Source organism: Lampetra fluviatilis, chromosome 49 (genome assembly GCF_964198595.1).
Source record: "Lampetra fluviatilis chromosome 49, kcLamFluv1.1, whole genome shotgun sequence".
Taxonomy (NCBI): Eukaryota; Metazoa; Chordata; class Hyperoartia; order Petromyzontiformes; family Petromyzontidae; genus Lampetra; species Lampetra fluviatilis.
In genome coordinates, this window is record NC_136323.1 from 2,895,607 (window position 1) to 2,920,347 (window position 24,741).

The 24,741-nt window shown below is 50.3% G+C and overlaps 3 protein-coding genes across 12 annotated transcripts in view; 1 reads left to right on the top strand and 2 right to left on the bottom strand.

Moving 5' to 3' along the window:
• The window catches only part of LOC144948444 (uncharacterized), a 42,881-nt gene extending 38,567 nt beyond the window's left edge, over positions 1-4,314 (bottom strand). For all 7 annotated transcript variants that reach the window (XM_078877918.1, XM_078877917.1, XM_078877919.1 and 4 more), the window contains exons 1-2: positions 4,241-4,314; positions 904-1,290 (exon numbers count right to left, since the gene is read on the bottom strand). In XM_078877918.1, the coding sequence (XP_078734044.1) occupies positions 904-1,134 (231 nt within the window). In that variant the 5' untranslated portion in view covers positions 1,135-1,290; positions 4,241-4,314. The remainder of the gene's footprint in view (positions 1-903; positions 1,291-4,240) is intronic.
• A 981-nt stretch (positions 4,315-5,295) lies between these two features.
• Positions 5,296-12,854, top strand: CDK9 (cyclin dependent kinase 9). 2 transcript variants are annotated; one of them, XM_078877928.1, is made up of 7 exons: positions 5,296-5,536; positions 7,648-7,729; positions 8,737-8,842; positions 8,994-9,160; positions 10,851-11,022; positions 11,603-11,751; positions 12,214-12,854. In XM_078877928.1, the coding sequence occupies exons 1-7, from the start codon at positions 5,448-5,450 to the stop codon at positions 12,571-12,573; spliced, it is 1,125 nt and encodes a 374-aa protein (XP_078734054.1). In that variant the 5' UTR covers positions 5,296-5,447; the 3' UTR covers positions 12,574-12,854. The 2 variants fall into 2 exon arrangements, with proteins under 2 accessions (XP_078734054.1, XP_078734055.1); XM_078877929.1 differs by having other exon boundaries at positions 8,737-8,827.
• Positions 12,855-12,952: 98 nt separating this feature from the next.
• GTF3C5 (general transcription factor IIIC subunit 5) lies at positions 12,953-22,240 on the bottom strand. Of its 3 annotated transcripts, none has more exons than XM_078877925.1 (11): positions 22,052-22,240; positions 20,531-20,810; positions 19,900-20,098; positions 19,182-19,380; positions 18,434-18,538; positions 17,839-17,953; positions 16,610-16,690; positions 15,657-15,757; positions 15,176-15,258; positions 14,543-14,685; positions 12,953-14,149 (listed from the first exon to the last, which is right to left on the bottom strand). In XM_078877925.1, exons 1-11 carry the CDS (start codon positions 22,190-22,192, stop codon positions 13,977-13,979), a joined length of 1,620 nt encoding a protein of 539 aa, XP_078734051.1. In that variant the 5' UTR covers positions 22,193-22,240; the 3' UTR covers positions 12,953-13,976. The 3 variants fall into 3 exon arrangements, with proteins under 3 accessions (XP_078734051.1, XP_078734052.1, XP_078734053.1); XM_078877926.1 differs by having other exon boundaries at positions 12,954-14,149; positions 20,531-20,789; XM_078877927.1 differs by lacking the exon at positions 12,953-14,149 and having other exon boundaries at positions 14,543-14,678.
• Between the last annotated feature and the right edge of the window lie 2,501 nt (positions 22,241-24,741).

Here is a 24,741-nt window from a genome sequence, read left to right on the forward strand (position 1 = left end):
AATCCATCCGCATTGACCAAGGGAGTAGTACGTGGTCAAACAACCCCCACGACTTACAGGAGTAGATTACAAAAGAGGTGCACATATACATAATGCAATGTTAGTGATGGATCTCATGTACATCTGCCAAACCAGTACTTTGATATTTATTTTGATAAATGTTGTCTATTACTGTAGCAGATAAACACACATGATAGCAAGGCTGGAGCATGTTTTACGATAAACACACAACACTATGTACCAGTGTGCAGTACCCCACTCCATTCCTTACCTAATTGGTCAGGATAGATATGTAACGGTAAGATGTGTGCTATTGTACTATATACAATGCTAACTTGTCGCACCTCCGATTAGCACGGTTGGTTACGTACGGTGCGAAAGAAATTCAACATACATACATAGTCAAATACTCATTCCTGGCTGCCCTGCGATATATCTGGAGTGGTGTATCCAGTCCCTATCTCACGGTGCTTGATAGAATGCAACATAAGGCAGTCACAGGGTGATTGATGATCCAGCACTCTGGTCACTCGCTCACTCCAGTTCGTTGACTTATTTATTCCTCGATCGCTATCATTACTATTTCCGTGAGCTTCACTCTCCCATTCCGCACCCCATGTTGAGGACTTTCTACCAGAATAACAGTTGTGTAGTGTGTTCAGCCACCACACTGCGGGTCAAAACAATTATCTTTCTGCTTAATGCCTTGCACTGCTCGCCTTTGGAATTCCCTTCATCATCTATTTTCCTAAGCTTTTATAACCTTGCTCAATTCATGAAATGTGTCAACTCTTTTCTATTACAACCATGATTGTGCGGCTTGTTGCTTGTTATTTTACATTTCGGACATTTGCTCATCAAAACAGAGACACTCGGTGAACAGAGTAATACTCAGTTGCTTACCGGCAGGTTGAGCTTGGCAGCATCGACGGGATGATGGAAGGGCCAGGCAAACTGATGCTTCCACAAGGCCTTCATGACCACCTTCTGCAGGTACTGCAGCTGATTGGTGAGCCGGCCTGGCTTGACAGGGCTGGATGTCTCGGGGGGAGACGGGTTGACACTCTGGCTGGCGGCGGTGGCCGCTGCGGTGGCAGGCTGAGCGCCCTGCGGCGCGGCTGGTATCGCAGACATGCTCTCCTGAGTGTCAGTCAGCCTCTCTCTGGCGCCCGTGCCGTTCAGATGAAGAGCCAGCTGAAAGGTTCACTCACGCCTTGTAGAGATCGACACTTGGTATCCTTGTTATTTTTGTAACTCCGCGGCTTGGATTACATTATCACCAACCTCCCCCTGATGGACAAGAAAAAACAACACAAGGTGCGCAGGTTAGAGTTACAGGTGGTGAAGGTGCAGCCCTTTTTCCACTGCTGAATCAAGAACCTCTACTGGAGGGAGCTCTAGTGGACCCCTCTCGAGGGTATTTTGGCCTACTCATATTTAAGGTGGTGGATACCAACACTTTACCCCTCCACACTCGACCTGTCTGTCGACTGATATACCCAATGATATTCCTGGATGGACAGAGGTGGGGCCGGAGATTTAAGAAATATGCATAATTAAGAAGCATACATCACTACCGCGCCGTTAGATCGAACCGGCGACCTCTGGATTGCAGGTCCAGTGTACTAATCCATTGCAAAGCGGCAGCATTCCTCAGTGACATCACTGCACTATTGTTATTATTACACAAGCTGCGTGTAGCAATGTTGAAATCATGTTGCTAAGGTAGCAAGCCATTCAACAAGGAACCTATTTACTTCACAATATGAACGTAAATAATAATAATAAAAACAGACCCAGAGACGAATGTGATTTCTTATAATATACGATACGTGGAAAAGCACTCGTGCAACTTAAATAGCTTAAACATAATTCACCACTGTGGAAGGCTATAACCATCGCGTTAAGCATGCTTTCCAAGTCCCCTCTGTAAATGACCGATCTCGTCAATTGTGCAAATGCAATCTATATGCATCACTTCTGTTGTCCCTCTCGACAACAAGATAGCAATAAAGCAATAACGCCTTTTGTGGCAGTAAACACTGGATCGCGCAAAACAACACGACGGCCCGGCAATTCTGCCCTGCGAGTCTCTCTCCTCGTGTAGTACGTTTTTAACACGTGCGCGCTTACAAACACAACCGCTGCTGCACCCCATAACAAACCCTGCCACAGCAGGCGAACACAAAACTCCACCGGACCACCAACACGTGCACTGCCACCAACCACAAGCGAACACACCAACGATCAGGAAACCTACTTTGGAGACTGTCTGGCGCGTGTGAGCGGGCGTCAGTGTATGTCTGTGTGTGTTCCAAGTATGTGACAACACTTGCCAAAACAAAATATGTAAGCTATACCGGTGGGATCTTTGCCTTTATAGGTGCTCGGTAACAGCTCTCGCTACAATAGTTTAAGCATACAGGCGATGCGTGTTTGGATGTGCGCGTATGCATGCGTATCCAAACGTTTGTTATATCTGTCAGAATGTGATTATATTGAAAGTATATATGCGTGCATACTTATGCGAACATTCCATTTGATTGCTCTGTGGGTTTTCTGCTGTTTTTGGAGGCAAAAGACGTGGCTGGGTATGTCCCGTTACCTGCTAGCAAGCCTTCGACTTTTCACGTGGCCTCAAAGGGCACCTAGACTGGCACAAGTGCTGTGGTGCCGTCCCGCCACTTAGTGACGACTGGCGGCTGTTTTGTTGTGTGCTTATTTATGTGATTAGGAACACGTTTTTGTGTCTGTCCTGTGTTTCAAAATGTGTGATTGTATGTAAACATCTAAGTACGTACACTATCTGTATTGTGCCCATTGGTTTGTGTACATCAGCTTAGACGTGTATAAGTTAATGTTTGTGTTTATATGCACGTGTATACCTTTGTTTTTGTTAGTGTTTGTGATTATACAATATTAAGGCACATGTATGTGTGTATATGTGCATGTTTGTACGTATGTGTATGAATGTTGAACTTATTTCGCCCCGTACGTAGCCAACCGTGCTAATCGAAGGTGCAGGAAAAAGACAAACTAAAACATAAAACGCAGTTTTGTTTATATGTGTTCGTGTGGATGTTTTTTGTAAGCATGTGAGCGCGTGGGTTTGTGTGCATTGGAAGCGTTTGTGTAAGCACGGCAACTCCCGCGCGTGTCGGAAATGTTACGTCTCTGTCGAGACTTGCCGTTTCCTCGCTTGCCATGTTTACGACAAGTACCTATAGGCTATTCATGCTCGGAGACGAGCAGTATTGGTCGAGGAAGACTGGCACGCTTACATGCACTTTATTTACAAGAGCCTATTTTTTTAAAGTTTATTTTAGAGACACTTGATTTGAATATGGATGCGCTTCAGTTTTTTTCAATTATAAAGATAGCGGTTTTCATAAAAGAGTTCAAGCAAGACCCGAGATGCAATGTCTTAAATGTTGAATATGTGTTACAATTGCAATCGTAACAGTGAAAGGCGCTCCCAATGCCTACACACGAGTCATAAATACTACAAAAACAGAACATTACGTCAATGCATATGCACAACAAACAAAATACTGTACGTGCACATATAAAGTAAAATATCAGCCACGATAAATCCACTGCTGGATGAAGGCCTCACTTAAAATGTGCAATATAGGCATAACACATGTTCAAAGCACGTACACCGATACATGAAAATATTACAAGCTAGGAAATACTGATGTACGCTGTGCATGCGTGAATGCTTGTGCTCAGCACCAATTTCTTTTATTATAAATGTGGAGAGGGCGCTAAGTTTACATCTCGGGCCGGATAACGGGAGTCAGAACGAGGACACCCTTCTCGGCTCAGCCGGGGCTGGGGCGTACCTTAACCGGCAGTAAAACCAGGCAAACAGCAAGGCTTTGGCCTAGATGCGGGCCTGCGCCCAATAGCAGCGAGCGTCGGCTTCGCGGCATCATGCGCTCCCATCTACCACCTCGACTAACAATTAAACCACCCAGTCATCCAACGACGACAAGGATTACACATCAACATCGGCGCGAAAACGGGACGGACAAAACCCGCCTTTGCGCTGAGCCGTGCCGATTAAAATGGCGGGCGCGCTGTGGCCCCCGCCAAACCGACGTCGGCCTCGACCCCTCTCACCCCGCGCGCGGCAGCCTCCCCGCGCCCCAACAACCGCAACAAACGCGCGCAAGCAACGGCGCGAGCGACGCGAAAAAAAAGGCCACGCGCCGAAGGGAAACGCGGCGCCACTTACGCCGCCTCGGACTCCCGAACAACGGGGCTGAACCAGTGCTCTCCCTCCCGTGCGCAGCGCCCACCTGATTGGCCCTGGTGGCATCACGTGGCGGTGCTTCGTCAACGCGTACGGGGGGGCTGCGTCATCGCGTAGGTGCGTCTTGACGTCATCACGCACGGTATAGTTCCGCCCCTTACGTCAGAGAATCTCGCGCAATTCTGCGGGCGCGGAGTGATTCGACGTCATCACGCAAGTAGTCCGACGTCATCGCGCAAGTGGCGTCGGCACACGCGCGAGTGGCTGCGTCATCACGCACGGCACGTGGTCTCCGCCGTCCGAGAAACGAGGATGTCTGTAGAAAAATGACGTCACGGCGTAAGCTGGAAGACTTCAACGCGTATGCCCTGACGTCATCGCGTTAGATGCACACTTAATTACCGTACATCAATACGCACGCTTGGTTAATGTTGAGAGATACTGCAAATCAGGTCTGGAAAGATAAAAGGTGGAAACCGGTAGGGAGTTTGCTTTCTTAAAGGAACGTTGTTGCATAACTTTGGCGTGGAAAGCCGATATAGACTGGACTAAATATTTGCTTTTGGAGATAGAACGGAGTAAACATTTGTTTGCAGATGGCGCTTCACAATAGGACGTTCATATTCTTGGTTCTTTCGAAATAGGTCGTTCCTTTAACTTAAAATTGTACCCCCCCCCCCCCCCCCAAATCGTCCGTGCTCTCGACTCTCTGCTCCAGCTCAGCTCCAGGTGCATCGCTGGAAGCCAGCTGCATCAATCTGGCCTTGGGCGCGGTGAATTAACCACGTGGTGTGCAGACCTGTGCGTCGTGACGTCATCGCGCAAGCTCACCTCCCCCACGCCTACTCGTTACGTATGACGTCATGACCTCGCTTTTGCGGACTGACGTCAAAACGGCATTGACCAATCTGAGTGGGGATGGCGTCACCCACGCAACGACTGCGCGCGAAGGAAAAAGGGGAGGGGCTAGTGACGTATGACGTTCCGTGCGTGGTGACGTCGAATTTCCGTGCGTGGTGACGTATAACGTTCTGTGCGTGGTGACGTCACTTCTCGTGGCCGGGGAAGAAGGGGGAGAGAAGCCGAGTCGGGCTGCGCGCGTTCTCCTCCCTCCGTTGTTTGGTTATCGAGGCTTAGAGAAGAACAACAACAACAAAACAACTCTTCGCACACGCGGCGTGGTGGGAGAATGGCGCGCTACGAGAACCTGGATTTCCCTTACTGCGACGAGGTGTCCAAGTATGAGAAGCTGGCGAAGATTGGCCAGGGGACGTTTGGGTAAGCTGGGTGGTGGGTGGTGGGGGAGGCGGCCATTGCATCGTGTGTGACTGTGAACGCGGCGAATTTTCGTCACGAACTTCGGAGGTTTTTTTGTTTGTTTCCCCCGTGGTGTATTGTGACTGTGGTGACGGCTACGGTTTAACGCGAGCACGATGAGGGCCAGCAGTGATCGGCGTGGTTGAAGGCGGCGTGCCCCTGGTGCGTTGACAAAATGGCTGGGCAGTTAGGAACAGTGCAGTGTAGCTTAATGAATGTACTGTACGTGAACTACACGTATTCACTCCCGGGGTTGTGTTGTAAAACATATACAGCCACGCGAGTGAACACATGACGATAACTTAACCATGTGCTGGTTTAACAATTAAATGTAATGTAAAATCGTGATGTCTCTTGCGATAGGCATTGTTTTCATATTTGATTGATATTGTCTTGTGCAGCGTTGTTGAGATGCACTTTTGCATGAACGACGCTATTTAAACAAAAGTACAAATACGTGATTAATGTTATCCGCACCAACCAGGCTAGTGAAGTATAGCTTAAATAAAAACCTCCAGCCCACGTGGCGTGCTAAGGCTCTCATCGAGCGGTGGATTGACAAAAACATCGGCCGTGGGATAATGTCTTAGTTTAACAAACACTTATAGATTTGAAGCTTTCGCGACTGCAAGGATTCATACTCGTAGGTTTTTTCGGTAAAGTCACATAAGTAAAATTAAATAATAAAAATAAAAGAAATAAAATAATAAATCACGACGTTTCAGAGGCAACACAAGTCTCCATCATCAGGTGGGACCGTCACAGCTAAATTTACTCGCTTGATACAGTAAATTTAGCTTCAACAAACACGACGAATCGCGAAGTGCTAACGCCCCCCATATAATCCACCATCGATTATATTGCCGGCAAGCTGCCCCGGTACATTACAGTAACAACCTCCCACCACCACCACGTGGCCGGTATCATCGGCCATTGTGCATCCGCTGCATGGGTCAGGACAAAAGGTCCTTTACGAGGCGTCGCCATCTCGCACGCGAAATCGCGATCCCACGATCTCCGTGTGTGGCCAAGCTCAAGGGGTCGGTGATTGGGGAGGTCTGCGGCATTACGGCCTCGTTAAGGACCGCTTCGCGACGTTTATCGACGAGCGGTCTCGTATTCGCGAGCAAATTGCGGCTCTTTGAACGTTGAATTGGGTTTTTTTTCCTCCCCTTACCGATATCGTTTTTTGATTGCCAGAAATCATGCCCCCCCCTCCTCTAGCCTCCCGAACACGAGCCGGGTTTAAATCGCTGCATCTCCCTCGTCGACGTCCTCGTGTTTTGGTTTTGATCAGGGCTGTGCCTAACCACACCGTCCGATCGTCTCTTGAGCATTCCCCCCCATGTGTTGCTAAATATGCGTTCGCAATTAAAATACGCACCGTCTGCTGCTGCACAATGGACGTTAAAGATGCCGTAACATAATTTGTAAGAGTATGGCGTTGTGTACTATCGCCTAGTATGCAGGAGGGTTCGGTCCTGACCCTGACGCCTCCCTCTATATTTGGAGTTTGAATGTTTTCCCCGTGATCGCGTGGATTTTTCTTTTCTCCGGGTCCTCCCAGTGATTTCCTCCATTTAGAAACGTGCGTTGCTATTAGACTAATTTGCTATACATGTCCAAATGATAGGCCAAATTTGTTGTTGGGCTATCATTTGTGGCCAGGTCGCTTATGAAAGAAAGTTACCATATCTCTGGGCTTTGCCTGATAGGATGAGGGTGGTTTAGTATTATTTGTATGTGTTGAGTGATTTGTTTACGTTTCTTGTACCTCACACTCCTTTCATTTTTGTTTTGTATCTGTTGAAACGTTCTTACCCGCTTCTACTGGATATTTGTGAAAAAGAGCTTTAGAGCACATCGGATTCCGCCAGTTTAAATTTTCTAATATCCCCCCATCCTGCAAACACATTTCGTGGGGGGGGGGGGGGGGGGCTTGCCTGTGTAAATGGTAACGTCAACCTATATAGATTGCATGGCAAATGCACTGGACGTGCTGATACAGGGCGCGGGAAATGTCAACGACCTCGTGCGTGATTGTTGCGCTGTGTGTGTGTGCCACTCTGCAGGGAGGTGTTCAAAGCTCGACACAGAGTGACGGGCAAGAAGGTGGCTCTGAAGAAAGTGCTCATGGAGAACGAGAAGGAAGGGGTGAGCGAGAAAAGAGGCCATTTGCACGCCCCAGCGTTGCGTTGTTCATGTATAGTCCGTGTTAGGTGGGCGGTGTGGAACCTACGGCCAATGAGCCAGACGATCTTCCAACAACGGCATTTGAGCGGTCGGCCGCGCACTTAATCGTTCACCAGAGAGGAATCGGGTCCGCCTTTGCAACACCCGCCGTGCTCACTAACTTTGGTGAACTCAAGTGTTTTTCAACGGCTTTACTTGACTCCTATGTTTGTCGTGGTCAAATCTTGTAATCAAAATGTAATCTTACTTCCTGTTGTCCAATCAATTCCAAAGTTTTCACACGGACTCAGATCCGGTGACGATGCATGCCTGTATCAAAATTGGCTCTATTAAAGCAATTAACATTTTGTATGTACGGCTTATTAACTAAATATTTATTCGGGTAGGTCAAAAACGGCGCGGTCGCCCAAGAAGCAGGCATCACATGTCTCTTGTTATCAAGATGTCGTTCACTTCCCGTTGTCCAATAGAGTTATTTACTTTTTAGTGCACTTTAAAATAAAACCGTTGTTTAAAAAAACAAATTAGGGAGTTTATATTTATGTGTCCTGGAGGAATATTGATGAGCTGCGTTTTCACAGACGGGTTGCTGTGCTGAATGTGTCTTGTACATTTGTTTCGTTAGTATTCGATAATGCCTAAGGTGGGTGTTCACGTGATATTGTCCGACAGTCGTATTGAAAGTTATATTCGGACCTCCAGAAGCAAAAGGTTGTGCACAGGATATAATGAAGCCAAACCATTTCATTTCTATAAACTAGTGAATGTGGAAGCACAATTGATGCACACTTCAACTCAAAGTTTCGGCACTAATCCCATCTTTACACTTGCGTGTTTTTTGTCAAATGTGGACATCGTTGTTTGTCCAATTAAATATCTTTTTGACGAATGTGACTGATTGTGGAGGTGTAGGGGGCATGGTTACCATTGTTTTTTTTTAAAGCCACCGATCTTGTCCCCTCTCTCAGTTCCCCATTACAGCGTTAAGGGAGATCAAAATTCTCCAGCTTCTCAAGCATGAAAATGTTGTTAACCTCATTGAGATTTGCCGCACTAAAGGTGAGCAAGAAACAGGTCTGTTGTCTTTATTTTTCTGCCACAGTCTATTTTTAAAACCGCACTCGGGATTTTAATTGAATTTATCAGCAAATGCACTTTTTTTCTTACATGGTGTTTGAACTTCCCATATTGCGTCTAAATCAATTGTTTATTTTCTTCCACGCAGCGACACAATACAACCGCTACAAGGGAAGCATCTACTTGGTCTTTGATTTCTGCGAGCATGACCTCGCCGGGCTCTTGAGCAATGCCAATGTGAAATTTACACTGTCGGAAATCAAGAAAGTCATGCAGCAATTGCTTAATGGCTTGTACTACATCCACAGGAACAAGGTATGTAAATGGACGATCATATTTGCAACCTGCCCCCACCACCCCCCCCACCCCCTTAGCCGATGAGCCCAGAGGGTCGTTCACTACCACTGGGGGTGACAAATGCTACTCTTGACCACCGTGGGTGGAAGGCTTTGCATATACTGTGTGCTTTAGAGACGCATTGTCTTTTCTCGTATTCCATAGATGTCTCGTGTCGCATTTTATTCCAAGGCAATATTCTGCCAAATATACTGTGCTTTGCATATACTGTGTGCTTTAGAGACGCATTGTCTTTTCTCGTATTCCATAGATGTCTCGTGTCGCATTTTATTCCAAGGCAATATTCTGCCAAATATACTGTGCTTTGCATATACTGTGTGCTTTAGAGACGCATTGTCTTTTCTCGTATTCCATAGATGTCTCGTGTCGCATTTTATTCCAAGGCAATATTCTGCCAAATATACTGTGCTTTGCATATACTGTGTGCTTTAGAGACGCATTGTCTTTTCTCGTATTCCATAGATGTCTCGTGTCGCATTTTATTCCAAGGCAATATTCTGCCAAATATACTGTGCTTTGCATATACTGTGTGCTTTAGAGACGCATTGTCTTTTCTCGTATTCCATAGATGTCTCGTGTCGCATTTTATTCCAAGGCAATATTCTGCCAAATATACTGTGCTTTGCATATACTGTGTGCTTTAGAGACGCATTGTCTTTTCTCGTATTCCATAGATGTCTCGTGTCGCATTTTATTCCAAGGCAATATTCTGCCAAATATACTGTGGTACCTATTTCATAATTTTTTATTATTGTTAAAGCTACCATGGTAACCCTGGTTGGTGTACTGCTGAGCCAGTTTCGGACTAACGGCTCAAGGGACCCATTGTGAAAAAGGTGCACTCAACTTGTATTAGAATCCTTTAATTTTAGGGCCGTTGGCCACTGAATTGCTTACAAAGTACCACACCGTGGAGCAGGTTAATCAATGGCCATAGTTACATGAGCGAAAGTGTTTTTAAGTGCAAATGTTGATGAGCATAAAACTACTTTGTTTACGTAGGCTTATTGTGAAAGTAAATTGCACAAATTCAATTTTCTTTCATGGAATAATGGCGAGTGTCAAGCGTGTGACCAATTTGTAATGCAGGAGGTGTTAGTATTCGAGATATGGTTAACCGTATTACACTTCAGAGTGGTTAGTATTAGGTGAGCACCCAGGTAAATGCAATTGCCTCTGGTTAGGCAGATCTTGCAGCGGTACGCAATCTATATGCATCTTTGTGCGAATAACTCCTCCACCCCCCTACCAATTTGAAATGGATGATGCGTCATTTGAAAGCGTATATATAAGGTGTGTTAAATGCGCATGAGATCCTCATGAAATAATCCTTTAATTTGGCTAATCTCATGATCCGAGCTCCAATTCAAATAGCACAATGTGTTGGCGTGCAACTGGAGAGGAAGGGTGTGCGGGGTGGAGTGGGAGCTGTTGAATCTCAGAAGTCTTACCAATATTGTGGTGAGTCGGCTGAGTTGATGAGGATCAAGTGATGATGCGTGGTGAGTGGCTGGTGTTAGATGAGTGGCGCATGTCAGACGAGGGGGTCAGGTGAGTGTCGCATCACCTCGTCTGTAGGACGGGCCTGCCCGCTATATACGACTATAGAATGGCGTAAGGAAAAAGGTCCTGGCATATTTGCGTGCAGATCCTGCACAGAGACATGAAAGCTGCGAACATCCTGATTACACGCGATGGTGTACTCAAACTGGCCGACTTTGGGCTGGCGCGAGCCTTCAGCATCGCCAAGAACGGCCAGAGCAACCGCTACACCAACCGCGTGGTGACGCTGTGGTACCGCCCGCCGGAGCTGCTGCTGGGTAACGCTGCGCTCACAGCAAAGCCTCCAGCACAGAGGCACATGATGCGTTCAAAACCTCGTCTGTATGCACATCAGCCATTGGCTGTTTGCGAGTCAGCTAGAAAAATTATAAAGGGCTAAAACTGCCCAGCCAGGTCAATCTTGGGGAATTTTTTTTTTGTGAAAACCCATTAAAGCTTGAGTTAGTCTTCTCAAGCGTATCTCTGCATGCATTCAAATGTATGTTTCAACTCTTAGAACGTACAAATGTGCAAGGGTTATCTTTCGACTAGTTGCAAAGGGGAACCCTCTCGCAGCACGAGTGTGAATAGATGAGGTTTTATTGTATCTACGAAACATCTACTATCCCTCTAACATGTGCAGTGTGCATAACCCGTGTACATAAAGTAACTGCATAACTGATATGGTGAGTCGCAAAGGTGTTGGTGTTATTCAGCTATGCATTTGAAAATCCTTGTCAGATCATCGCCGACTGGTAAGCGTTGACGTTAGTCTTTTTTAAACGGTGCACGATATGAACTAAATCCGACCTGTGAAGAAAACCGAGTTTAAGCCGTCGTCCCGTTTCTTTGTTGCAGGAGAGCGAGACTATGGGCCCCCCATAGACATGTGGGGAGCCGGGTGCATCATGGCGGAGATGTGGACTCGAAGCCCCATCATGCAGGGCAACACCGAGCAGCACCAGCTCACGCTCATCAGCCAGCTGTGCGGGTCCATCAATCCCGAGGTGCGTTCCATGCAGCCACACGTGTTTGCGCGTTTGTGTACACGCGCGAAGATTCAAAACGCTCTGAGTGGCTCAGTCACTGAGCCGACACAGTTCGGATATCGGGGCTGTAATGTTTCACCTGCACATGATTAAACCGCGAATTATCATGTCGAGTGGAGTTGGTGGTCTCGGACCAATCACCAATGACTTGTTGTATGGAGACTCCCACAATTGCCTATCTCGCTCTCCTGAGTTGTGGGACCTGAACTATCATTAGCTGATGGTCTTCAGTCCAGTCACCAAGGCTGCTGAAATAACTCAATAAATAAAATTTGTATCTGCGCTTAGTGTGCCAAAATGTTCACCCCTGAGTTACTCTGCCACATCTGGAAACTGAAAGAATGAAAAGCGACGACTATCATGAGAAACGAATTCAACTCTGCCCCCACCCCCACGGTCTTGCGATCTGTCCTCCGTCAGGTGTGGGCCGGCGTCGACCGCTACGAACTCTTCCAGAAGCTTGAGCTGCCCAAGGGCCAGAAGCGTAAGGTAAAGGAGCGGCTCAAGGCCTACGTGAAGGACCCATACGCCCTGGACCTCATCGACCGCCTGCTGTGCCTCGACCCGGCGCACCGCACGGACAGCGACGACGCCCTCAACCACGACTTTTTCTGGACCGACCCCATGCCCTCTGACCTCAAGTCCATGCTGTCGGCGCACAACACCTCCATGTTCGAGTACCTGGCACCGCCGCGTCGTCGCGGGCAGGTGCCACAGCAGGGCGCCAACGCTGGGCGCAACCCCGCGGCCATCCAGTCAGAGTTCGACAGAGTCTTCTGAAACGTCGTCCTACCAATTGCCGTGGGGGTTTTCTTTCGGGGACTGCGTCTCCTTTGTTTTACCTGGAGATTCAAGAGCGTCTCTTCAAATGCGCCACCGTGGAGTTCACGATGGACGATTGGCATCCGTTGCAACCCGGATTTACGTATGCTGACCGTATTGGCGGACTGACTGTTCAAGTTTAACATACGTGTTCCGGCTTGCTTTTGCCTCGATTTATATTTTTGCGCACACCAATGTAAGTATGGTTAGTAATAAATATGGATGTTTGCTCACCTCAATCATGGGGTTCTCACTAACAAGGATTTGCGGTCTGTTTTGAATGTGCTGCAAGAGTGTAAAAGAGGGCAGCATGAGGTATGCTTAAGCAGGAACCATCTTTATTCAGCCAGCCAGCACAGGATACAACATTGGCAGGGAGCTGCTGCAAGGTAGACCAAGGAGCTGTTAACCAGGCTTTTTAAATCCTTTATATTAAGTTCGCTTGCTTGCTTAGGACCGTGCAAATCTTTCGATCGTTTGTTAACCCACTTCCCGTGATCCAATCGAGCTGACATTTTCCACAGACTCGTTGTGCGTGACAATGTTCGTGAAAATTTGTTTCCAAAATTGTACACTTTAGGACAAAATTATATTTAATTACCAATTGCTTAATGGTGCAATGCAATCATCTGACCCATAGGTGGCAGCCATCTCAAGCCAGAGGACGAGAGGACTCTAGCCGCCATGCATATAAAGGATTTATAGTGAAAAACTTTGTTTTTACGGGTTATACTTATTACTCTTTTCCTGCCCCCCCCCCCTTTCCCCACTTTGTCAACCTACCTACCAATCCCCTTCACCAAACCTCAACCTCTGGTGCTCCCCCTTTCGGCTACCTGTTGTGGTTCAACCAGAGTTGTGCCCTACATGTGGAGGCCACCCTGCAGCAGGCAACCTCTGCTGATGAGACTTGGGAGTTGCAGCCTGTCCAGGGTTTGCTGCCAAGATAGGGGCTCTTATTCTGTTCCATGGCTTTTAGTAATGGGCAATCCAATCCTGAAAGTAATTACAGAAAAAAACATTGACAACATAACCCATTGCTGTGAACTGGCCTGCTAATTGATTGTGATACTGTCCCTTGTCAGTTACTCGGGGGGCCCTTTAATATGGCAGCCCCCACTTGGCCAAGACAGGATGCACCCTACAACTGGCAGCTGGAGATGCTGATGTGGTTGACATAACGGAGCCACCACGCGCGGACATTTCCCCAACTTTCCATTACAGCCCCATTCCAGATGTGGTTGAGATGCCCTCTGTCGGGGCATAGAGCAGTGGTGAACACCCACTGGGGGCTCGTGGGCTACTGCTTAATTTATCAGGGCATGGGGGAGGCTCCCAGTTCCATGTGCGTGCAAAGACCATCACAGGTAGTCCAGGAGCTCTGTCTCCATCTCGTTCTCGCTTGCTTCCGACACCGCCTCCTCTTCCCCAATCACTTCCTCCTCTTCATCTTCCTCTTCATCCTCTTCCTCCCCCTCATCAGGCCAAGCAAAGTCCTTCTTGTGCCTTCGGTGTGGGCTGTCCAGCACCAGACCTACAGGCGCAGGCAGTTTACCACACTTAATACATGGTTGCCCATCCCGGCTTAAAGCTGTTTATCTTTTGTGGATCCGACGTGATCGGGTGCGTTGCAGCTGAACTGGTAATAGGAAGAGGGGATGAGAAACATTCTTGAACCTGGATTTTAGTAGGGATGGGGAGTCGACAGGTGGGTGGGGGGACTGAACAGACTGCCAGGTGATGGGGGGGGGGGACTGAACAGACTGCCAGGTGATGGGGGGGGGATACTAAAGTCCATTTATAACGCAAAAGCTCACGGTGGGGGCAGCAGAGGAGAAAGCACAACCTCTCATCATCCTTGGCTCACACACAGGCCTCGGACATGCAGGTCTCAAGACACGCATGGCATGGGCGCACACACACACACCGGGACTCCGCTGGCGGATGTGGTCGCGCACAATGTTCGACATGATGTTCCGCAGCCGGTCGCATGTCCTGGGCAGACACCAGCCGTCCTTCTCCGTGCACACTGTCTCCTTGCCATCGTTGCGATGAACTATCTCCTGGAGGCTTCCCAGGAAACACAAGAGGGGGGGTGGTGTACATCAGGGGTCCCCAACCCCCGGGCCGTGGCCTGTTAGGAAGCGGGCCGCACAGCAGGAGGTGAGCAGTGAGTCTGTGGCCTGCCCATTTTATTATTTACCACTTCCGTCCGCACCTCTTTCCCGCACTTCTCTCAGTCGCAGTTGTGGCGAGCCCACAAGCTGATCACCCCTAGCCAACATGAGTAAACAATAAACGTCACTGGAGAGCTTCTTTGAAAAGGGGTAAAGACCCAATGATGACCCCCCCCCCCCCCCTGTTCGTGAAAAAATAGTTTTCCACGAAACCGGTCCCTGGTGCCAAAAAGGTTGGGGACCGCTTGGTGTACATACCCTCACAACAGGCACTCGTACAACCTCCTTGCGTCTATCCACTGCTGGATGCGTTGTTTAACCGTACCTGACCCTCCCCGGCCAAGTTTAAAGAGCGGTTGCAAAAACGAGCACGGTGGCCTCACCAGTCGACGTGCAGGTCGCACAGCTGGTAGAACATCTGGCGGTACGGCGGCAGCTGGCCCCGCTGGAAGATGAACGCGGTCGCCTGCAACGACAAGCGGCGACACTCAGCCGGGCTATGAGGACGTGGCCCTCTGCCACCGGCACCACAACCAGCCAGCGCCCAAGAGACTCCCAGCAGAATTTACTTTCCCACGCTCACCCAGTCGCTTTTTTTTGTCGTTTTCCAACAAAAAATAAAAGCGCTAAAACATTAACAGTCTGTTCGTCCTGCCGCCCAGCCATCTGTCCAGTAAGAACGATTATCTGCATCGGTCCCGGGCCTCCCCGAGGTCGACTCAGCCTCAAATGAGTACCGTATGTGATGTTGGCCACCCACATCGTGTACCAGCCTTCCTCGGTGCTACTCACTAACAACACTTATCGCCTGTTAAGGCTAAATGGGGCATGTTTTTCTTTGGTGGATGCTGTGGTGGTGGTCACCTCCAGCTTGTGCTTGGCAGTCGCCGCTGCGGTCCGCCCGTCAGAGGACAGCTCCGCGCTGGAGGAGTCGGTGAGCTGCTGCATGTTCGCTGCGTGCGGGTCTGAGCGACGGAGCAGCGTCACGCACACACGTCCCGCACACACGTCCCGCACACACGTCCCGTCGCACACACGCGTGTCAACACACGACACTTCGTGTCAAATGCAATAGCAACAGCTGTCATTCGCCGGCAAGTGGCGGTGACGTCGCCACAGCACTTGTGCCAGGCTAGGTGCAGAGGTCACGTGACGTTAGGAAGGCTCGCTGCTGGCAGTTCGTCACGGGACAGACCCAGGTGCCGTGGGTTGACTGAGCGACCTTCAAGATCCCTTCAGGTGACCTGATTCACGCATAAGGGGGGCCAGCACTTTTCCAGCTGCCGATTTTTTTAATTCTCAAAGAGCTAGAATTTATACTGGTAGGAACCACCTGGTTCCACCAGCCCACAGGGGATTATTGTGTCCGTCCGTCGTGCATCAAAATATGGGAGGGGTGGGGCTGGGTGAGGGATGGGAGGGGTGGGGCTGGGTGAGGGGTGGTGCTGGGTGGGGAGGGGCTGGTCACCCCGTGGTGCCCTTATAAAACTCAACATTTAACCTACTCACGCCGGCTTGTGCCCGCCCTCACAGTTGGCCATATTTGCGGAATACACCACGCCGCCATTGACCGAGCAACCCAACGTTCCTACCAGCTCCCTCCGCAGGAATGTGTTTTAAATGAAGTGTAGAACGTTTTTTTAAATATTCTGTGCAGTCATTGTTCTCTGGGCTGAGACCATCAACTCGCTTCGCTTGAGAAGTCTGTTCATTCAGAGGCTGACAAGGGGATTGAAACTGCCGCCCGCAACCGGATCCCAGCGGTGTCGGCGCAGCGCCTAGAACCACCCGGGGGGAGAAGAGGCCGAGTTACGCACTCGGCTTGCTGATGGTGTTGGGGAGGCTGTAATTGAAGGTGCTTCTCTTGGATTTCACGGGAAGGTTTTTGTTGACGAAGCCTGCAGAGAGAGTGGGAGGGAAGGAGAGGGGCCAGACGTCACACACGTCCACACCGTTCTCGCTCAACCATGATCAATCCAGTGCATGTGTGCATGCAAATGTGTGCGTACACGTGTGTGTGGAGCGGTAGTGTCGCGGTTAGCGTGCTGCGCTACGAACCCAGCGACCTGAGTTCGATTCCCGCACAAGGTCAACACCAGTGACGATTATCTGAACCGGTCCTAGGCCTTCGTTAGGTCGACTCAGCCTCAAATGAGTACTTGGTGCAATGTGTAAACATCGCCACTAGGGAGACAAAGGCGGCCGGGTCGTGATGTTGGCCGCCCACCCCCTTGTGTGCTGTACCGGCCTTCATAAGTGCTGCTCGCTAACAGCACTTGCCCCAACAGTCTGTTAAGGCTACACGGGGGATCTTTGTGTGCGTGTGGTAGCAAAGTGGTTAGCACACTGCTCTACGAACCTGGCGTCCTGAGTTTGATTCCCGCTCAGACCAACATCGGTGATGAATACACTTTGTAACACAAGTTTTGTTCCTGGGTAGTAAGTGTTATTTCGTAATTGCTTATGCCTAAAAAGTATAGAAAATGTCTATTATTCCCCACAAACTTTGCTTTTGTGACCAGGACAGTGATATTTTAAAATGTACCTATTTTCCACATCCCAGATAGATTCAGTGCTGAGTAAACTTGGAGTAACTTCTAGAGCATTCTAGAACTTACCAGTAATATAAATGGTATAAGTACAGGGACCTTAAGCCCACCAGTTCACTTTAGTTCTAGCTGCCTAAGTGGATACATATCTGCATTTTTATAAGATGGCATCAAGAGGCTGCAAGCATCCAGCAGACGCATTTTGCTATGTCTGTGGCCAATTTATCAAGACAAGAGTGAAAAAGTACTCTGTGGAAGCATCTGCTAAGATGTGCGACATCGGAACCGGTCTTGGACCTAAAATGAATACCTAGTGTGGTGGGTAAACATCGCCACTGGGGAGACAAAGGCGGCCGGGTGTGGTTCTGGCCACCCACCCCCTCGTGCGCCGGTGCCAGCCTTCATAGCTGCTTGCTAGCAGCACTTGCCCCAACAGTTTGTTAAGGCTACACGGGGAGGGGGGGCTTTGTCCTGTGTGTGCATGCGCCGCCACTCGCCGTATTTGATGCCACAGCGCAGGCGGAAGTCCAGCATCTGGTAAACCTTGGAGGAGGCGTCCTTGCGGGGATCGAAGCCGAACAGCACCCACAGGCTCCGCCACGGCCCGGTGAGCTGGTGCCGCGGCACACGGCGAAGCGGGGGACGCACGGGGAGCGAGCGGTGAAACCAAGGCGGGCGCAGAAATCGCAGCACAGGGCCAGCTGCTGCTGGTGGTGCCGTTTACTCTGCCTGGAAGCGTTTCCGGGTCGTGCCGAACAACGCTCGGCACGAGGTTCGACGTTTCGCTCCACTCCGTGGCAGCTCCTGGAACCAAAGCGGCTCCCAGGACAAGCCGAAAACACATTGGAGTAGAGGCCGACCGAAACTGAATTTCAGACCGAAAGTAAAAATTTTATTTTCGGCCGAAACCGAAAGTTTAACAACACTTTCGACCGAGACCGAAACAGAAAGGTATATAACTGAAGTTACCGAACACAAGATTTGAAGTGGGGCGGGGCCAGGAGACCTGAAGTGGGGCTAGGAGGCCGAGGGGCAGGGCCAGAAAGATCGTGGGGCGGGGCCAGGAGACTGGGTGGGGTGACGCCTCCTCACCGTGTAGTAGGCGACAGTCGGCAGCAGAACCTTGAGCTTCTCTGGGTGCAGGTTGAGCTTTGCCTTGATCGCGTTCTTAGACCACACTGGCCTCTCCTGGAACAGCTGCACAACAAGCCCCTCGCTCAGAGCCGGTGGCCCCTCATCACACTTCTCTAACAATTACTCAGGCGATAGATAGCTCTACAGATTACTCAAGAAATCAATTACTGTTAGAATTTCTTGAATAATTGAGAAGAGCGGTGGGCGAGTGCGAGGGGAGAGCGGTGGACGAGCGGGAGGGGAGTGGTGGGTGAGCAAGAGGGGAGAGCGGTGGGCGAGTGAGCGGTGGGCGAGTGGGAGGGGAGAGCGGTGGGCGAGTGTGAGGGGAGAGCGGTGAACGAGTGGGAGGGGAGAGCGGTGGGCGAGTGCGAGGGGAGAGCGGTGGACGAGCTGGAGGGGAGTGGTGGGTGAGCAAAAGGGGAGAGCGGTGGGCGAGTGCGAGGGGAGAGCAGTGGACGAGCGGGAGGGGAGTGGTGGGTGAGCAAGAGGGGAGAGCGATGGGCGAGTGAGCGGTGGGCGAGTGGGTGGGGAGAGCGGTGGGAGGGGAGAGCGGTGGACGAGTGGGAGGGGAGTGGTGGGTGAGCAAGAGGGGAGAGCGATGGGCGAGTGAGCGGTGGGCGAGTGGGTGGGGAGAGCGGTGGGCGAGTGGGAGGGGAGAGCGGTGGACGAGTGGGAGGGGAGAGCGGTGGACGAGCGCGTGCCGTGCCTTCCTCAGCTCCGTCTCCGAGTCGCGCTCGCCCGCCTGCAGGTTCAGCTTGCGCCAGTTCTCCACGGCAGCGTCCAGTGGCTGTGCGGGCGCACCGGGCTCCTCGAAGGTCATGAAGATGGCATTGTGCGGGCGCCGCGCGCGCCCGTGTCCGATCAGGTTCTCGCTCGACAGCTTCGGGGGATGCTTGTACCCTTCCCTGGAAATGTTTGCAAACAACGTCGTGGTAATTTTTGGTCGAATTTTATCCCGCTCGTGATTTCGGCGGCACATCACGAGACGAACGATCCGTTTCAACATTTTTAGGAAGCTGCGGTGGTTGCGGCGGCATCTGTGAATCACGCTTGGAGTAAGCTCGAGTGAAGCGTGGTTCCGAGCCGGCAGAGCCAAGCCCGATCCGAGGCCTGACTAAGAACAGGGACCAGATTGCCACGCATCACAGTTCCGTGGCCATTCCTCCACCGAACGTGCAACACGGCGCCCGCCCGCACGGCCCGCCAACGTCTAGGCCAGTGTTCTTCATTGCAAGGCCCATGGGCCACTGGCAGGCCCTGGTGGCCTTTCGTGCGGCCCCCAGGCGGTGTGGCGGCCCTCACACTGATGTTTTATCAGTGGAAGTGGCCCCACCTCCGAAAATTGGTGAAGAACACTGCTCTAGACGGTTGTCAAACGCCCTCGTGACCTCCACGGCCGCCTCGCGTGCGAGCGCGCCTCGGACCTGTGCTGCACCTCCGGGCGGTAGTAGTAATCGATGGGGTTGTCGAGCCGCGAGAAGATCGGCGGAGGGAGGAAGAGCGGCGCGTCGCGCAGGAAAAACTCGGGGCTCTCCATGTTGCGCAGCAGCACCTGGTCGTAGAGCGACACGCAGGCGCCGTCCGGGCCCGACCGCGTCGCCAGGTACTGGAAATCGGCCATGCCTGCGCGCCGCGGGGACAGACAACGCAAAAAATGCTCCACCGTGTAGCTTACAAGGGCTGTTGGGGCAAGTGCTTGTTTGGTAAAGTCTTTCTGCGTTGCTGCTCCACGTTTTTGGAATCCCCTTGTCACCCATCTACAACTTGGTTCCCTCCCTTTCCCAGAGCTCACTTGCACCTGTATCTAACTATTTTCTGGCGCCTCTTGCTTTTACAAAGGGCGACGGATTAAAAGGAATCACAAAAAATGCAATGTCCATAGCTAACATGAGGACAACCGGATGCCCAGACTGTAACAGAAAACGGGCAGTGGCTGTAAACAGGATTCGAACCCAGACTGGCTTTCTCAGCGCTACCAGGCTCAGCAGTGTCTCCGAACCACCCGGCCACCTCCGGTTCGCTGCCACTGCCAAAGACAATGCGACGCGTCGTTACCCTGGAACTTGTAGGTCGTGTTGATGATGCCCAGCGCCTCGCTGTCGTACTTCACTTCCTCGGGGGGGGCAGCGCTCGCCGACGAGGAGCCGTCTTCGTCGTTCCCCGCAGTCGTCCCCCTCGCCCGCCGGCGCCGGCAGCGACGCCGGATGCGAATCAGCAGCCCCGTGGCGGGGAGGCGGTCGCCGCACACCGGGTGGCAGAACGGGTCCCCGGGGCGGAAGCAGAGCTCCAGGCGGCGCATCGGCTCCGCGTACGTCTGTGCGGGGCACGGCAACCGCTGCAGAGTTCAACGTGCCGGAGCTCCCGGCACGGCTGCTGCGTTACCAATCTGGCTAAGGAGGCGACGGGGGAAGCTCGGGTTTTCCGTTCCGTGCCAATGCCTCGTCAACTCGGAGCAATCGCCGCCACTGCTGCTGTTGTTGTTGCAGAGCAAAATTACTCCTGCTGCTGTACACGACACAAATTCGGCGTAAGTTGGAATCCTGCTGCTGCTGCTGCGGTAGTCACGTCCGCGGTGGAGGACCTAGCTCCTACCTCACTGCACCATACTATGGGACCACATAGCAACCCAAACTATGGGACCACATAGCAACCCACACAATGGAACCACATGGTAACTCACCCAGGTCTATGCTCCTTCAATGGAGAATATCAAAACCACACGAACTTTCTCCTAAAGCCCTCTCGCCATGGCTAGCATCACAACCTCGATTTCCCGCACCTCCGCACATGGCTACGTGCGGTGCGAAAGAAGTTAAACATACATCGACATGAGCAATTAGCTCCTGAAGTTGTTTATCACACGCAATAAAAGAGTTTGTGGGCAACGTTAGTCGAGTCCAGGGTTCTTCACCGTCAGGCCCGCGGGCCTCTAGCGGCCCCTGGTGGCCTTTAGCGCGACCCCCGCAATACACAATGATTGAGACCCCCCCCCCCATCATCGTGCTGCTGTCAAAACCCGCAATGGTTTCAAATGTGTGGCGGCCCTCACACACATAAGCGATGTCTTCCCGGTGCAAGTGCCCCTCTGAAAATGAGTGAAGGGCACTGGTACAGCCTTCTGGACAAAGTTGGTCTGTGGGTAATGGACCGTACAGGAAAACCACTGCAAGTCTGCAAAACGAGACGAACTCTCGCTGAATTTCGATTTAAAGCTTTCGTGACTGCAGGGATTCATCTTCTTGGTTCTTTCGGTAAAGTCACGTAGAATGGAAATAATAAAATAATAAAAAATAAAACAAAATCAAATAATTCTCACGACGTTTCGGCCACAACGGCTGCTTGCGTTGTGGCCGAAACGTCGTGAGAATTATTTTATGTTTTATTTTTATTATTTTATTATTTCCATTCTACGTGACCTTACCGAAAGAACCAAGAAGATGAACTCTCACTGCTGAAGCCGTCTCGTCGGGGCCGGCGACAGGGACCTCGACGTTGTGCAAGAAGCAAGTGCCGCGCAGAGCCGTGCTGGCTTGAGGCGGGCAGGCCGCAACGCTCCCCCCCCTCCTCCAGCGTCACCTTTGAAAGGCTCTCGAGGCCGCCCAGCGTGGCGAGCATCGCGTCCGGGTTGCTCACGACGCCCGGGTACTCGACGCATACGAAGGCCGAGCCCTGCTCGAAGCGATTCGAGCCCGAGAGGGGACACTCCGACTCCGCCATGCCGGAACACAACAGCGCCCGAGTACCTCCTGTGGCTTGCCACGTGGGTGTCGCACTCACCCGGCGTCCGGGCGGAAACCAATCGGTGAGCGGTTGTTGTTTTTGTTTTGGGTTCCGGCCTGCCTCCACCAGTCTGTGAGTATAGCAGCCCCTCCCTCCCCACCCAGCCCCTCCCTCCCCACCCAGCCCCTCTCTGCACGACGGACGGACACAATAATCCCCTGTAGGCTGATGTAACCAGGAGGTTCCTACCAGTATAAACTGACTGACTTGCAGTGCCAATAACTGGATTTGTAAACCAGCGCCAGCTGCGAATGAGATACTGAGCGTGACCGCCAGAGGGCAGTGCACGGCAGGGCTGTGTGATGTTAAGCAGTAATAAAAGATGCAACGTTAAGTAGTCACACCAAGAAAGTTTGTCAGTGAATAAGGAGTGTGTCATGGTTTGGCTGATTGTGAATTTACACAGGTGTTCATACTGGATACAACTCGAATACTTGTTAAGTGAAAACATGTGTGGAGCCTAGTACCTAAAAGTTACGTTGCAATGTTGTTATTAATTTTATATAATCATGCATACGTATCCGTAGCTTTATCAGCTATTTTGTTTACATCATCTATCCACTGCTGGGATGAAGGGCTTCCCAAACTGCGTCGGTTATGAGAGGTTGTTTGACCATACTCTTTGGGGGTTTTTTCGGTAAAGTCACGTAGGTAAAAAAATAATTAAAATGAAAACGAATAAATTTAATCACGACGTTTCGGAGGCAACACAAGCTTCCGAAACGTCGTCATTTAATTGATTTGTTTTCATTTTAATTATTTTTTTACCTACGTGACTTTACCGAAGAAAAAAAAAACAACGAGTATGGATCCTTGCAGTCACAAAAACTTCAAATCTAGAATGTTTGACCATACTTCACCACAAATCGCCACTGCGGGATTTTGCAAAGGGCCACCCCAGCCGTGAGGTCGGGATCCGAACTCATGTCGCCGCGGTCGAAGCGCAGTGCGCTACCCACTGCGCCCCCATCTGATGCCCAAATTAAAACGCGCACGTGGATAATTCAACGTCCCAGCCACTTTGACATTGTCATCACTCAACCAGTCTTGCTCAGTAAACTGATCAATAACACTGGTCAACAAAAACAAATTCTGGCCTGGACTTTTGCAGCTGTTCTAGACTAATTTCAGGGTGCTGATTCCAAATCTGATCTCCGATTTGCTCTATCACATCTCATTTTTATGCTATCGGCATACCCCATTTTCATTGATTTTACCCGAAATTAACTCTGTCACTTATGATTGCAAGTTGTTGCGAGTCAGTGACTGCTTTAGTGTTAAAATATGGTGCTGTATTTTTAGGGTAGTGTGTTTATAATATCATTTCATGTAGATATCCACATTTATTTAATATTTTTCTTCTGCAGTTTTTATTGAAAATGCAATATTTGATATCTCAAAAACCTGATGTGATAGACAAAAATTTATGCCATATTTGGAATCAGCACCCCAAAATTACCTTGAAACCGTTGGATAACCTTATGCCAAAAAAAGTGTGTTAACCAGTGTAATCCCTTTGTAGTTTATGAACCAGAGCATATTTTGCTTCCCACTGAATTATCAAATCTTTAATAGTATCGATGCATTTATGAAATGCGCATGGCTGGTGGGATATCCTTCCCCATACTTCCAGTGTTTGGCTTGCAGTTAATATTTGACCCGCGGTGCCATGCCTGCACTCATCCTGACAGTAAAACAATTAAACAGTCACAGCACAAATCTCTCCAGGGCAGCTCGCCACTTTGGCAACGCGTGCGGTGTGAGAGAGGGCAGAAGGGTGGGTCTCTGTGTGAGTCTGTGGGTCTCTGCGGGAGTCTATGGGTCTCTGCGGGAGTCTATGGGTCTCTGTGTGAGTCTATGGGTCTATGTGTGGATGTATCTCTGTGCGAGTCTTTGGACTTCACTGTGAGTCTATGGGTCTCTGTGGGAGTCTATGGGTCTCTGTTTGAGTCTGTGGGTCTCTGCGGGAGTCTATGGGTCTGTGTGAGTCTGTGGGTCTCTGTGTGGATGTGCCTCTGTGCGAATCTATGGACTTCACTGTAAGTCTATGGGTCTCTGTGTGAGCCTATGAGTCTCTGTGTGAGTCTGTGGGTCTCTGTGTGGATGTGTCTCTGTGCGAGTCTATGGACTCCACTGTGAGTCTATGGGTCCCTGCGGGAATCTATGGTCTCTGTGTAAGTCTGTAGGTCTGTGTGACTGTCACAATCTGATCTAACGTCAGATTGTGGGAGACTGTCAGATCTTGGTAGTCGCTGCGGTGTCCTGTGCATTAGCAGCAGCTCTGTCATCTGCCGGAGGGAAGTGAGAAAGTACAGTCTTGGCCAAGATGGCTTCTGGACTCTTTTTTAACGTGAAGAGATAAGAACATCCTGTCGCACACACAACATTGATGTTGGAATTTCGAAAATGTGTCACTTGGCAATGCAAAAGGTGTGTTTTAGATTTATGCATGCAAAAAAACGCCGTGGTTTTTGTTATTCATTATT